At 43.4% G+C, this 14613-nt stretch overlaps 1 protein-coding gene across 1 annotated transcript; it reads right to left on the bottom strand.

Moving 5' to 3' along the window:
- Window positions 1-23: 23 nt before the first annotated feature.
- On the bottom strand, window positions 24-6264 carry nudt9 (nudix (nucleoside diphosphate linked moiety X)-type motif 9). Its single transcript, XM_021626068.3, has 8 exons — window positions 5529-6264; window positions 5059-5343; window positions 4846-4935; window positions 4322-4408; window positions 2675-2786; window positions 1719-1865; window positions 1512-1596; window positions 24-1272 (listed from the first exon to the last, which is right to left on the bottom strand). The coding sequence occupies exons 1-8, from the start codon at window positions 5618-5620 to the stop codon at window positions 1127-1129; spliced, it is 1044 nt and encodes a 347-aa protein (XP_021481743.3). The 5' UTR covers window positions 5621-6264; the 3' UTR covers window positions 24-1126.
- Window positions 6265-14613: the final 8349 nt, after the last annotated feature.

Raw genomic sequence — 14613 nt, 5'->3', positions numbered from 1 at the left:
ATCACAAACAAAATAGACATATATTGTTTAAAATGCCTTTATTTTTGATCACGGCATTTTTAATTGAAGCAAAAGCTAAACTCAGACGCGTTTCGGCATCATGGCCTTGGTCAAGGAGTAACAAAAAAACAATGAGAGCATGTCTTCTTTTGAGCAAACCAGTTTCCCATCAGCCCTGATTACAGAGTGGTTACACATTAGTCATTGGTGGACACCACAGAGTAAACAACAATAGGTGATATACATTCTAAATAGATATATCAAAACGCATATTAAGATTAGAAGCATTAGAGGTCTAAGTGGTTATTGCCTTGAATATGGAAGGACACAAATGTATTTCTCACCATTTCTGTAGGGTCAATAGTTTGCTAAAACTACTTTGTGGTGTGTTTTTAGCCCTATTACCCTTTTCTGTGTTTTGTGGTTCATAGTTGTTGCCATCTAGTGAGCTTTGTAGTATGGCTCTTCTCACTATATATGTTTTTGTCCTTCCATATTCAATTGTTATTTTTGTTGTTGTTGTTGCTGTTTTGCACCCCAGTATCTCTACTTGCACATCATCATCTGCACATCTATCACTCCAGTGTTAATGCTAAATTGTAATTATTTCGCCTCTATGTCCTATTTATTACCTTACCTCCCTAACCTTTCTACATTTGCACACACTGTACATAGACTTTTCTGTTGTGTTATTGACTGTACATTTGTTTATCCCACGTGTAACTCTGTTGTTTGTGTCGCACTGCTTTGCTTTATCTTGGCCAGGTCACAGTTGTAAATGAGAACTTGTTCTCAACTCGCCTACCTGGTTAAATAATGGTGAAATAAAAAGGCCCTAACTACTTAGACCTTTCTACTGCTTCTAACCTCAATATGCATTTTGATAGTGTATATATATTTATAAATGTATATTACCTATTGCTTTTCGCTGTTTACTATGTGGTATGTGGTTACTCTGTAACCACTCCCTCTAATCAGGGCTGATGGGAACATGATTTGTTCAAAAGAAGACATGCTATCATTGTTTCGTTACTCCCTGACCAAAGCCATGATGCCAAAACATAGTGATAATGCTGCAGGGCCTTGCTCCGGCCAATCCTCTTGAACGTGAGGACAGTTTCCTTGGTTACCAGTGAGCATGCCTCTCCTTGGCGACCACCTCCAAGAACTGGGAGTGGCTTGCATAGAGGGATAGGACGGAGTCAAGGTCGATCCAGTGGACTTGCCCGGCATCATCGCCCGCTTGCAATGGGAGCTCGCTCACACTGTTACCTAGGTAACCAGAGCAAAAATTTACATTTCAGAGAACTGCAATGTGTGTACAAATAAAGAGCAGAATGGGGAAAAATGTACAGGATAAGGAAACATGTTGCATGCTATCCTGCTGTGAGAATAGCCAAATCCTCATGGTTTTCATTGAATTTAGTCAACATTTTTCCTGCATAGATAAGACTGCCTTAACTTGTTGTTGATCAGGGTCTATAATATCATAAGACTAATCATTGATTTACCTGTATCATCATGGAAGTTGACAGCAACCGTTTCCATCCAAGAGTTGTCATTATTTCTTGGGTCATCTACATAGCCCTTATAAACCTGAGAAGTAGATGAAGGACAGAGAGAGAGAGAGAAAGAAAACAAGTGTTTTATGTCAACTACACAAACAAATACAAAATGAAAATAAACATATGAGGATAAATTCTTTCTAGCCTGCTGACCTCCAGACCCGGCGAGTTGAACAGCTGAGTGATGCGCTCGTGGATCCGCTCTCTGTCCTGGGGGGAAGCTGCCAGGGAGTTCAGAGCCTCCTCAGAGAATTCACGCTGCAGGGTGAGGGACACCAGCTCCCCCGGGTCTACCATACCCTACACACAAACACACGTCATCGTCCATAAGAATACAGTGAGGTGTAGATCCATAGTTGACGCCCTATGCTCCCAAGAAGGCCAAGATGATACAGATGTTCAGAGCAGGTGAGGAAGAGGAGGGAGGACTAGGTGAGCAAGAGGAGGGAGTAGCAGGTGAGAGAGGAGGAAATAGCTTTTTTTTGTTGTATTATTATGAATAATTATTTTTTACCTTTACTTCACTAGGCAAGTCGGTTAATAACAAATTCTTATTTACAATGACGGCCTACCAAAAGGCCTCCTGCGGGGAAGGGCTGGGATTAAAATTAAAATGAAATACTACAGGACAAAACACACATCAGGACAAGAGAGACACCACAACATAAAGATAGACCTAAGACAACAACATACCATGGCAGCAAACATGACAACACAGCATGGTAGCAACACAACATGACAACAACATGGTAGCAACACAACATGGCAGCAGCACAAAACATAGTACAAACATTATGGCACAGACAACAGCACAAAGGGCAAGAAGGTGGAGACAACAATACATCACGCGAAGCAGCCACAACTGTCAGTAAGTGTGTCCATGATTGAGTCTTTGAATGAAGAGATGGAGATAAAACTGTCCAGTTTCAGTGTTTGTTGCAGCTCGTTCCAGTCGCTAGCTGAAGCGAACTGAAAAGACGAGTGACCCAGGGATGTGTGTGCTTTGGGGACCTATAACAGAATGTGACTGGCAGAACGGGTGTTGTATGTGGAGGATGAGGGTTAGACAGATGAGGGAGGAAGGAAGGAGTTTAAAGAATCACACTGACCCCTGGGATGGCCCATTCCCCACAGTCTCTCCTCTTGATGGACACAAACTGCAAAACTGGCAGTTTGGACACTGGGTGCGACACTTGCTGTCCAGCTGAGTCTCTCTTCCACCTGTAGGGCGGTGACACATACAGTAGAGACAGGTTAAACTACGGAAACTACAGTACGGAAATCTACCCCTAACTCCATAGGCCAAGGGTATTCAACTCTTACCCTACGAGGTCCGGAGTCTTGTTTTTTTTTGTTCTACCTGATAATTAATTACACATCCGGTGTCCCTGGTCTAAATCATTAATTGCACACACATGATTAGAGGGGAACAATTTAAAAAATGCAGTGGCACGGGCTTCGAGGTCCAGAGTTGAGTTTGAGGGTCATAGGCACTTCTGAGAGAGATGTACAGTTGAAGTCGGAAGTTTACATACACTTAGGTTGGAGTCATTAAAACTCATTTTTCAACCACTCCACAAATGTCTTGTTAACAAACTATAGTTTTGGCAAGTCGGTTAGGACAGGTAATTTTTCCAACAATTGTTTACAGAAAGATTATTTAACTCACAATTCACTGTATATATATATATATATCCATAAAAAGTGTTGTTTAAAGTTTGCCACAAGCCACCTGGGAGACACACCAAACATGTGGAAGAAGGTACTCTGGTCAGATGAAACCAAAATTGAACTTTTTGGCAACAATGCAAAACGTTATGTTTGGCGTAAAAGCAACACAGCTCATCACCCTGAACACACCATCCTCACTGTCAAACATGGTGGTGGCAGCATCATGGTTTGGGCCTGCTTTTCTTCAGCAGGGACAGGGAAGATGGTTAAAATTGATGGGAAGATGGATGGAGCCAAATACAGGACCATTCTGGAAGAACCTGATGGAGTCTGCAAAAGACCTGAGACTGGGACGGAGATTTGTCTTCCAACAAGACAATGATCCAAAACATAAAGCAAAATCTACAATGTTCAAAAACAAACATATCCAGGTGTTAGAATGGCCAAGTCAAAGTCCAGACCTGAATCCAATCGAGATTCTGTGGAAAGAACTGAAAACTGCTGTTCACAAATGCTCTCTATCCAACATCACTGAGCTCGAGCAGTTTTGCAAGGAGGAATGGGAAAACATTTCAGTCTCTCGATGTGCAAAACTGATAGAGACATACCCCAAGCGACTTACAGCTGTAATCGCAGCAAAAGGTGGCGCTACAAAGTATTAACTTAAGGGGGCTGAATAATTTTGCACGCCCAATTTTTCAGTTTTTGATTTGTTAAAAAAGTTTGAAATATTCAATAAATGTCGTTCCACTTCATGATTGTGTCCCACTTGTTGTTGATTCTTCACAAAAAAATACAGTTTTATATCTTTATGTTTGAAGCCTGAAATGTGGCAAAAGGTCGCAAAGTTCAAGGGGGCCGAATACTTTCGCAAGGCACTGTACATTTAAACTCAGTTAAGGTAAGCTCAGCTAAGGTGTATGTAAACTTCCGATTTCAACTGTATATCTTTCCCGAGGGGGTAGGGGTGGCCAACATTGGGCACAGGAGTTGGTTTGACTTTAAAGAGAGTTTGTGGGAAGGTTAAGTTATCTGAAAAGTAGATGCATAGCTTAAGAGATGATGGAATAAAGTGGGGAAGTTACCTGGTAACAATGGGATCTGCTGCGTGATTGGGTCCCCACCGTCCCAGCAAACCTCTCCCAGTCAAACCAGTGCGGCCGCGAGGATTTCTACAGGAGGACAAGAGTTAGCTTACGTATGATGAATTGCTACACATTCAATTATTTAAAATTGATATGGGGTCATATACATGTAGAACTCTGTAGCAAAACCCTGCTTAGTAACATGCTGCAGAATGCTAGCTTATCATTGGCTAGTCAATGCTTGAATAGGGTCACACATTTGCCACAGTTGCTTCTGACAGCTCATGTCAAGTAGGCATTATGTTGGAGATTGTAAAGATACACTCAGCAAGATGACATCAGCTTCAACAGAATTCAAATCTGCTAAGAATGATTTTCTTGGAGATTTCCACAATTTGAGACAACAAATGGCATCCTTGGCATATTTGAATGCAGTTGACGTTGTCTGTAAGTAGGAAGTTGTGTATTATGGTGTAATCTTGCTGAGGATCACCATTGTAGAACTGTGTTGGATGAAGGCTCACAGTGGCATGCCTTGCTCCACTCTGTAGTCTCCCTCGTGACTCCGTCTGTCCACATTGCCATCCAGAGCGTTAAACCGCGGGGAGAAAGACCTGTGAAATAATACAACATTGTAAAAATACTTAATAATCATCAATAATGAACTAATCAGTTATAGCCACATGTCAGTAAAACAGATGAGAAAATTAATTTGAAACCCTCTCTCTCTCACTCACCTGATGTCCTGATCGGCCCATACAGGCTTGATGAGCACAGCTGGGGCAGTGTAGCACACTGGTCTGTACTGGGGCCAATCAGTATTCCAGTCAACTTTGTCATCAGGCACTGGGAACCGCTGTGTCTCTGAGCCGGGGTACTTTGGGCATCTGGCCTTGTTGTGAGGGGCCGAGCAGGGCATGGTGAAGACACTGGGCGGTAGCACACACAGACTACAGCCACTGGTACTGAGGCTTTTACTAACTCTGGCAATAAACTGGTCAGGAGAGAATGAGTTGAGAGGCCTGGGGAGGGAGAGAGAGATTTAATATCTAAAAGTAACATTTTAAGTAATCTTAGCATTCTATGACAATAGTAACATAAAACAGGGAGTAGCTACAATGCAGAGAAAAAGGCAGGTGAAAAACTACCTAATGATACGAATAGAATGATCATAGGTCTCCAAAATTACTCCAGAAAGATTCCATACCTGATTCCTGAGGTGCAGAGGCAAAATGGAAATCCTAAAAGGCTAAGTGCTATTCGAATCGACCCAACCCAGTTCCGTCTCACTCGTATCATAACCAGTCAGTCAACACTGTACAGGCCTGTATACAAGTTGATAATGCTGCAGTAACCAGGAAATACAGAAAGCCCGCTGCTATGCTTTTTTTTTAAAGGAGCGCACTGAATCGTATAGGAATATTTCAGTGTTGTTGCGGACGGCGCAATCATAAATAATTTTGAAGCTGCCTTTGCTCATATGATTCGATGTTTAATTCAGTTTCAACACACTGTACCACAAATACACCACAGCCTTTCGTTGCCAATGTGACAAATGAGTCACAGTGGGCAGAACAAACAAGGGGGCGGGGGCAGAGCCAAGCACAAGCTAGCGAGTTCCTATTGTCGCGTTCTAACAGGCATTTGCATATTTCTGCTTAGGGAACTCCTACTCTGTGAAGTGCGCGTGTGAAATCAAACGTTTTATCGATGAGAAAATTAGCACAACGTCTGCCAAAATCCATCTCGTTCCATCTTCTCCCACTGCTGGACACTTGGCTTCCTATCATCACCATATGTGGTAGGGAGTGGATACCCGGATGCTTCACACCTAAAGGTCTGGTGAAATATCTGGCTCATTGTTCTATATGTGACTGTACTGTCTTTAGTTTCAACCCGTGTTTCTGCTTCCGCATGTCGTCATAACGTGATCGGCAGTCTGCACTTTGATCACAAATAAAACAATAAGCCAGATGTTTCACCGGATGTATGAATCTGAAGCATCCGGTTAGCATTTCCACTTGGTGGTGTAGACACGAGAGGGATCAGAGAGGAAGAGAGGCCCAACTCGGCGGAAAATCTATCTCCCTCCAGCAGGTGGCGTTTTTCATTGTTTCGCACACCAAGCAAAGAGGTTTAGTATGGAGGTCAATGAGTGTCGAATTTGGTCCCCAAATAGTGTATGTCTTATTTGCTACATGATCAAATATAAGTTTCATAATGCTTAAGTTGTTACAAGTGTACTAATATAAGTAGGACATGTGACATCCCGGCAAATTTGAGAAAAAAAACACTTTATATTAGAGTTGTCTCAAGATGGCTATGCATATTCATGGCATGAGGCTAGTAGCATAGAATCTCTCTCCATTGAATACAGGCGGTTCACGTCAACAACCCTCATCGAATATTTTTAAAAGGATTGCAATAATGAGACGTATCCACCATTCCAATGAAAGGATAGCTAGACAGCCCACCGCCTTGTTGTTAGGGCGGAGAGACATGTAATCTTGTCAGTTTTTCCATAATCTTCGGTGGGATACAGATTTGAGGAAAGAGAAGGAACACGAGACGGATCTGAGGGAAAAAAAGGAACACGAGACGGACGATTTGAGGGAAAAAAAGGAACACGAGACGGACGGAGGAGGTTCGATGACGTGAAAGCGTAAGAATGGCGCTGTTAAGATCAGAGATTCGTCTCCTGAGTTTACACCTTCATTCAAGGTGTACATACCTACATCTCCTGTTTTCAAACAAAGTAATATGACTTATAGTGTTTGTGACGCTCGCCGTTTGGTGAGACGTAGACCCGGTGGCAATGGCAAGACTGAGAATACCCTGTTTGTCTTGTAGAGCCTTGATACAGAGTTTCTTCCTGATAAGCTCAGGTAATGTTATATTTGCTATTCTGTGAGGGCCTATGTTTCGAACCCGCTTTAGGTGCTAAGGATTCGGAAATGTTGCAGCAGTGTGTAGAAGGGAGATCCCACAATGTGAGAAATGTGCAGGAGGGCATAGTCAGAGGGAGTGTACAGTTGGGATAGAGAAAGCACAGTGTGTCAACTGTGAGGGTGCCCATGCAGCTGGGAATCTGAAGTGAGAGAGAGACAGGTTGAGATTGCCAGAGTCCGATTGAGGAAGAACGTTTCCTAAGCTGAGGCAGTGAAGAGAGTAGAGGATAGCCCAAGGGTGAGTGAGTTGACTGGGAGGCCCACAGTGAGTAGGCCTGAAGAGAGCCAGAGAGGATGAATTATAGTAAGGTTGAATTTCTTGCTTTTATAGCCATTGTGATCAACTGCACTGCACTGATGGAGCGGAAATCACAGAAGATAGATGTGTTAGTTTCAGCAGCAGAGAAATATTATGGTGTGAGAGATTTTAGTGCAGAAGATCTACAGGAAGTTTTGACAGGAGGTGTTCCATCCTCCCAGGCTGACTGCCTGGTGTAGGATCGTTTAGGGCCAAAGTAGTGGGATGGGGTGGTGGGTTTTTGGGGAAAGCGTATAGGTGCAGGGTAAGATGGTGTGGCAATTAAGTTTTTCCCATTCCCCTTTGCCCTATATTTATTTAGTATTTTTTGTCACAATGTGGAATGCACATTCCGAACTGAAAAAGGCGGCAATATGCCAAAAAGCTTTCCCAGAAATTCACAAGAAGAAGAAGGCATTTCCACTCACCACCGAATATGGTGATGAGAGGATGCCCAGTGGCCGGCAGTGAGAGAAGATGGAGTGAGATGGATTTTGTCCGACATTCTGCTAATTTTCTCATCAATAAAACATTTGATCTCAATACAGTTTTTTGTTCCCAAAACTATAATCTGTTACAAACAGAGTGGACTACGTTTTGTAGATTTTACCCTTTGCGGGGGAAAAAAAAGGGAAAAAAATGGTGTTCTTTAGGAGTGCAAGGGTGAATTTAGTTATTGCACATGCAGACTTCAAAGAGTAGGAGTTCCTTAACGGAAATATGCAAACACATGCTAGAACGCGCCAATAGGATTTTGCTAGTTTGTGCTTGGCTCTGCTCACCTCTTTGCTTGTTCTGCCCACTATGATTAATTTGCTCCCATTTGAAACAACCCAGTGGAAGTGACAGTTAATATTATACCTCAGTTTTCTATCTTGGGCTAGTTATAAAATCTTTGTTTTGATCCCAAATTATCCCCTGCTTAGTCCCCTACCCTCCCTCCCGGTCATGACTAGAAGGGATCCAGCTTTTGTCAAATGAACGTCAAATGTTTTTTGTTGTTGTTGCATTTTAGCTAAACCTAACCCTTTTCCTAACCTTAACATAATTCTCCTAACCTGCTATGTTAATTATCCTAACCTGCTGCATAAGTTCTCCTAACCTGCTACAAAATGTCAAATCTGATGTTAATTTGACAAACGCTTCTAGCCATGACCCATCCTCCCAAGCACTTGTGACAGACATTCCTACCTAAGCAATAGGTTGCTTACAAAATTCCCTCTCGTTTTTTTCAGCACTGAGCAAATTTCAGGTCTGCTGAGCATAAACTTGAACATTGTGAAAATTCTGTGCTAACTTCAAGCGTGCATTTACTGTGAACGATGAGGCTGTACCCACTTTAAGTTACAGTTTTAACAGTGGCCATGTAGGCTACTGTGGCTATTTGATCATAATGTAGGCCTACAGAGTGGCCTACCATCAAAAACAATGGAGAAAATGCATCCCATAACATTTTAACATGGAAATAGCTGTTCTAGCAGCCAATATGTGGTGTTCAATGTAGGTCTACTTTCCATGACACTTTTGAAAAAAAAACATGCATGGCTTAACATTAACCTGTTTATCCACTTGTCCTTCAGACAAGGAGGTGACTGAATGTTGTTGTGTTGTTTGATGCAAGAAACCACTTTACAAAATAAAATGCATTATTATTCCCATATCATTATTACAGAGAATCAGACAAATTATGTTACCCTGTGCCTATTAGCTACTTAGCTTATTCCAGCCTGTCTCAAAATACAACCCTGGCCCTTTAAGACAAAAAAAAGCTATTTACCTGACTCACTTTTCAAAGATGTCTAGAAATATATATGTTTTGTACTCTTGTAGGAAGCAATCACTCCCATATTACTTACTACAGATCATTTATAACTGGGCTAATAACTCAATACCTAGCAAAGGATGTGAACACAATGTGCACGCTTGGCTACATGTAGCTCTCGCTTTGATCTCAAAACAAGTGCATCTACTCACCAACGCTCGTGCTGTAAACACCAGTTAAAAGTAGTCCAGTTAAAAGTAAATGGCACAGATCCACATATGGCAATGGTCTATTTGCATATAAGCCTACTGCAGCTCTGATTGTTTATAACACACCTGTCTGTGTAGAGTACGGGCTGAGTAGTGCATGTCAATGCAATAGAATACTACTCCAATGCGTTCTGCCTACAACAAAATCTCTTACATAGTTTTTTTTCTTTTTGGTATGTTGCATTGAAAGTGGCTAATATTGCATTGATTTGATTTGATCACAATTGCCACAGTAAAGGGACACGTTGATAGTGTTAACAGGGAAAACTCTAGAACAGTGGCCACCAACCTTTTCTGAGTCAAGATCACTTTGAGTCAAAATGCAAGCTGAGATCTACCACTCAGACTTAAAAAAACATAAGCTTATGCAACATTAACCAATTAAAAACAGTACTGTAGCAATGAGCTTTGTGCAGTGAGCTATAGGCCCAATACATTATCACTGCATATTGGCTTTGCTTGAATTGCCCTGCCAATGCATTGTTGTTCAGGACATGTTTGTAAATTATATTACAAAATTTGAGGTAGGCTATATGATCACACCGATAGTAGATCTGTTGTTGTATTACTCATGATTTTTTTTATATATTTTTTTTATTGAACCTTTATTTAACTACAATGACGGCCTACCAAAGGGCAAAAGTCCTCCTGCGGGGACGGGGCCCTGGGATTAAAAATAAATATAATATAAATATAGGACAAAACACACATCACAAGAAGAAAGACAACACAACTCTACATAAAGAGAAACCTAAGACAACAGCACAGCATGGTAGCAACACAACGTAACAACAACATGGTAGCAACACAACATTGTAGCAGCACAAAAATGGCACTGACAGAGATGGTCGCCTCGCTTCAGGTCCTTAGAAAACAATGCAGTTATATGTTTTTTTAATGTATTATTTCTTACATTGTTAGCCCAGAAAATCTCAAGTGTTATTTCATGCAGCCGGAAAGAACCTTTGGATATAAAAGCGATGTCAACTTACCATAATTATGACCAGGAATACGTCTTTCCCGAAGCGGATCCTTTGTTCAGACCTCCACCCTGGACATGTGATCTTATCCCAGAGGCTGACCCATAACAATGCGGTCGTCGCAGGAGAGGCAGACGGAGCGGTCGTCGCAGGAGAGGCAGACGGAGCGGCCTACTGGTCAGACTCAGAAGTCGAGCAACACCATCCACTGCTTCCGAGCATATTACTAGCCAATGTCCAATCTCTAGATAACAAGGTGGATGAAATTAGGGCTAAATTTGCATACCAGAGAGACATCAGAGATTGTAACATTCTCTGTTTCACGGAAACATGGCTCACTCTTGATATGTTGTCAGAGTCGGTACATCATGCATCTTGCCGACAGAAACAAACATCTCTCTGGTAAGAAGAAGGGCGGGGGAGTATACCTTATGCTTAACGACTCATGGTATAATCACAACAACATACAGGAACTCCAGTCCTTTTGTTCACCTGACCTAGAATTCCTTACAGTCAAATGCTGACCGCATTATCTTCCAAGAGAATTCTCTTCAATTATAGTCACAGCCGTATATCCCCCCCCCCCCCCTCCCCAAGCAGATCCCTCGTCGGCCCTGAAAGAACTTCACTGGACTCTATGTAAACTGGAAACCATACATCCTGAGGCAGCATTTATTGTAGCTGGGGATTTTAACAAAGCTAACCTAAGAACAATAATTCCTAAATTCTATCAGCATATCGAATGCGCGACACGAGCTGTTAGTATTCTGGATCATTGCTACTCTAACTTCCGCGATGCATACAAAGCCCTCCCCCGCCCTGCCTTCGGCAAGTCTGACCATGACTCCCTTTTGTTGCTCCCAGCCTATAGACAGAAACTAAAACAGGAAACACCCGTGCTCAGGTCAATACAACGCTGGTCTGACCAATCGGATTCCACGCTTCAAGATTGCTTCGATCACGTGGACTGGGACATGTTCCGGATAGCCTCAGACAACAACAATGATGTAAACGCTGATTCTGTGAGCTAGTTTATTAGCAAGTGCATTGGAGATGTCTTACCCTCTGTGACTATTAAAACCTTCCCTATCCAGAAACCATGGATTGATGCAGCATTCGCGCAAAACCCGAAAGAGCAAAACACCGCTTTTAATCATGGCAAGGCTACATGGCAAAGAAACATGACCGAATACAAACAGTGCAGCTATTTCCTCCGCAAGGCAATCAAACAAGCAAAGAGTCCGTATAGAGACAAAGTAGAGTCGCAATTCAACGGCTCAAACACAAGACGAATGTGGCAGGATCTACAGTTAATCACGGATTACAAAAGAAAACCAGCCCCGTCGCGGACATTGACTTCTTGCTCCCAGACAAATTAAACAACTTCTTTGCTCACTTTGAGGACAATACAGTGCCATTGACACGGCCCACTACCAAAGTCTGTGGGCTCTCCTTCTCCATGGCCAACGTCAGTAAAACATTTAAACGTGTTAACCCTCGCAAAGCTGCCGGCCCAGATGGCATCCCTAGCCGCGTCCTTAGAGCATGCGCAGACCAGCAGGCTGGTGTGTTTACGGACATATTCAACCAATCCCTATCCCAGTCTGTTGTCCCCACATGCTTCAAGATGGCCACCATTGTGCCTGTTCCCAAGAAAGCTAAGGTAACTGAACTAAATGACTATCACCCCATTGCACTCACTTCTGTCGTCATGAAGTTCTTTTGGATACTAGTCAAGGATCATATCACCTCCACCCTACCTGATACCCTAGACCCACTCCAATTTGCTTACCGCCCCAATAGGTCCACTGACGATGCAATCGCCATCACACTGCACACTGCCCTATCCCATCTGGACAAGTGGAATACCTATGTAAGAATGTTGTTCATTGACTACAGCTCAGCATTTAACACCATAGTACCTTCCAAACTCGTCATTAAGCTCGAGACCCTGGATCTTGACCCCGCACTGTGCAACTGGGTCCTGGACTTTCTGACGGACCGCCCCCAGGTGGTGAAGGTAGGAAACAACATCTCCACCCCGCTGATCCTCAACACAGGGGCCCCACAAGGGTGCGTTCTCAGCCCTCTCCTGTACTCCCTCTTCACCCATGACTGCGTGGCCATGCATGCTTCCAACTCAATCATCAAGTTTGAAGACGACACTACAGTGGTAGGCCTGATTACCAACAATGACGAGACTTCAGGAAACAGCAGAGGGAGAACCCCCTCATCCACATCGACGGAACAGTGGTGGAGAAGGTGGAAAGTTTCAAGTTCCTCTGCATACACATCACAGACATACTGAAATGGTACACCCACACAGCAGCGCCTCTTCAACCTCAGGAGGCTGAAGAAATTTGGCTTGTCATCTAAAACACTCATAAACTTTTACAGATGCACAATCGAGAGCATCCTGTCGAACTGTATCACAGTTAAGTTCATGTATATATAATTTGATATACAGAAGAATATACTTAACTGTCTTATGATTTATATTAACTTGTTTGATATTGTAAATGTATTTGTTCTTTAACAATTAGTTTTGCTAGCCCTCATTTATTTGCAATAAGTACGGCAATTTCTCTGCCCTCAACCTCAGGGCTCTCCAGAGGTTAGTGCGGTCTGCACAACGCATCACCGGGGGCAAACTACCTGCCCTCCAGAACACCTACAGCACACGATGTAACAGGAAGGTCAAAAGGAGCATCAAGGACAACAACCACCTGAGCTGGTGCCTGTTCACCTCGCTATCATCCAGAAGGTCGAGGTCAGTACAGGTGTATCAAAGCTGGGACCGAGAGACTGAAAAACAGCTTCTATCTCAAGGCCATTAGACTGTGAAACAGCCATCACCAACATAGAGAGGGTACTGCCAACATACAGACTCAAATCTCTGGCCACTTAAATAAATGGACTTAGAGCATGGAGCATTGGTGGCAATCTGATGGACGAATGGTAAAGAACGTCTATCAATCAATCAAATTTATTTTATATAGCCCTTCGTACATCAGCTGATATCTCAAAGTGCTGTACAGAAACCCAGCCTAAAACCCCAAACAGCAAGCAATGCAGGTGAAGAAGCACAGTGGCTAGGAAAAACTCCCTAGAAAGGCCAAAACCTAGGAAGAAACCTAGAGAGGAACCAGGCTATGTGGGGTGGCCAGTCCTCTTCTGGCTGTGCCGGGTGGAGATTATAACAAAACATGGTCAAGATGTTCAAATGTTCATAAATGACCAGCATGGTCGAATAATAATAAGGCAGAATAGTTGAAACTGGAGCAGCAGCACAGTCAGGTGGACTGGGGACAGCAAGGAGTCATCATGTCAGGTATTCCTGGGGCATGGTCCTAGGGCTCAGGTCCTCCGAGAGAGAGAAAGAAAGAAAGAGAGAATTAGAGAGAGCATATGTGGGATGGCCAGTCCTCTTCTGGCTGTGCCGGGTGGAGATTATAACAGAACATGGCCAAGATGTTCAAATGTTCATAAATGATCAGCATGGTCGAATAATAATAAGGCAGAACAGTTGAAACTGGAGCAGCAGCACAGCCAGGTGGACTGGGGACAGCAAGGAGTCATCATGTCAGGTAGTCCTGGGGCATGGTCCTAGGGCTCAGGTCCTCCGAGAGAGAGAAAGAGAGAAGGAGAGAATTAGAGAACGCACACTTAGATTCGAATAGGACAGGAGAAGTACTCCAGATATAACAAACTGACCCTAGCCCCCCGACACATAAACTACTGCAGCATAAATACTGGAGGCTGAGACAGGAGGGGTCAGGAGACACTGTGGCCCACTCCGAGGACACCCCCGGACAGGGCCAAACAGGAAGGATATAACCCCACCCACTTTGCCAAAGCACAGCCCCCACACCACTAGAGGGATATCTTCAACCACCAACTTACCATCCTGAGACAAGGCTGAGTATAGCCCACAAAGACCTCTGCCACGGCACAACCCAAGGGGGGGGGGGGGGGGGGGCGCCAACCCAGACAGGATGACCACATCAGTGACTCAACCCACTCAGGTGACGCACC

Source organism: Oncorhynchus mykiss, chromosome 12 (assembly GCF_057628025.1).
Source record: "Oncorhynchus mykiss isolate SJ-2025 chromosome 12, ASM5762802v1, whole genome shotgun sequence".
NCBI classification, from domain to species: Eukaryota; Metazoa; Chordata; class Actinopteri; order Salmoniformes; family Salmonidae; genus Oncorhynchus; species Oncorhynchus mykiss.
Note: the sequence above shows the minus strand (reverse complement) of the source record. Positions and strands in the feature narration are given on the sequence as shown.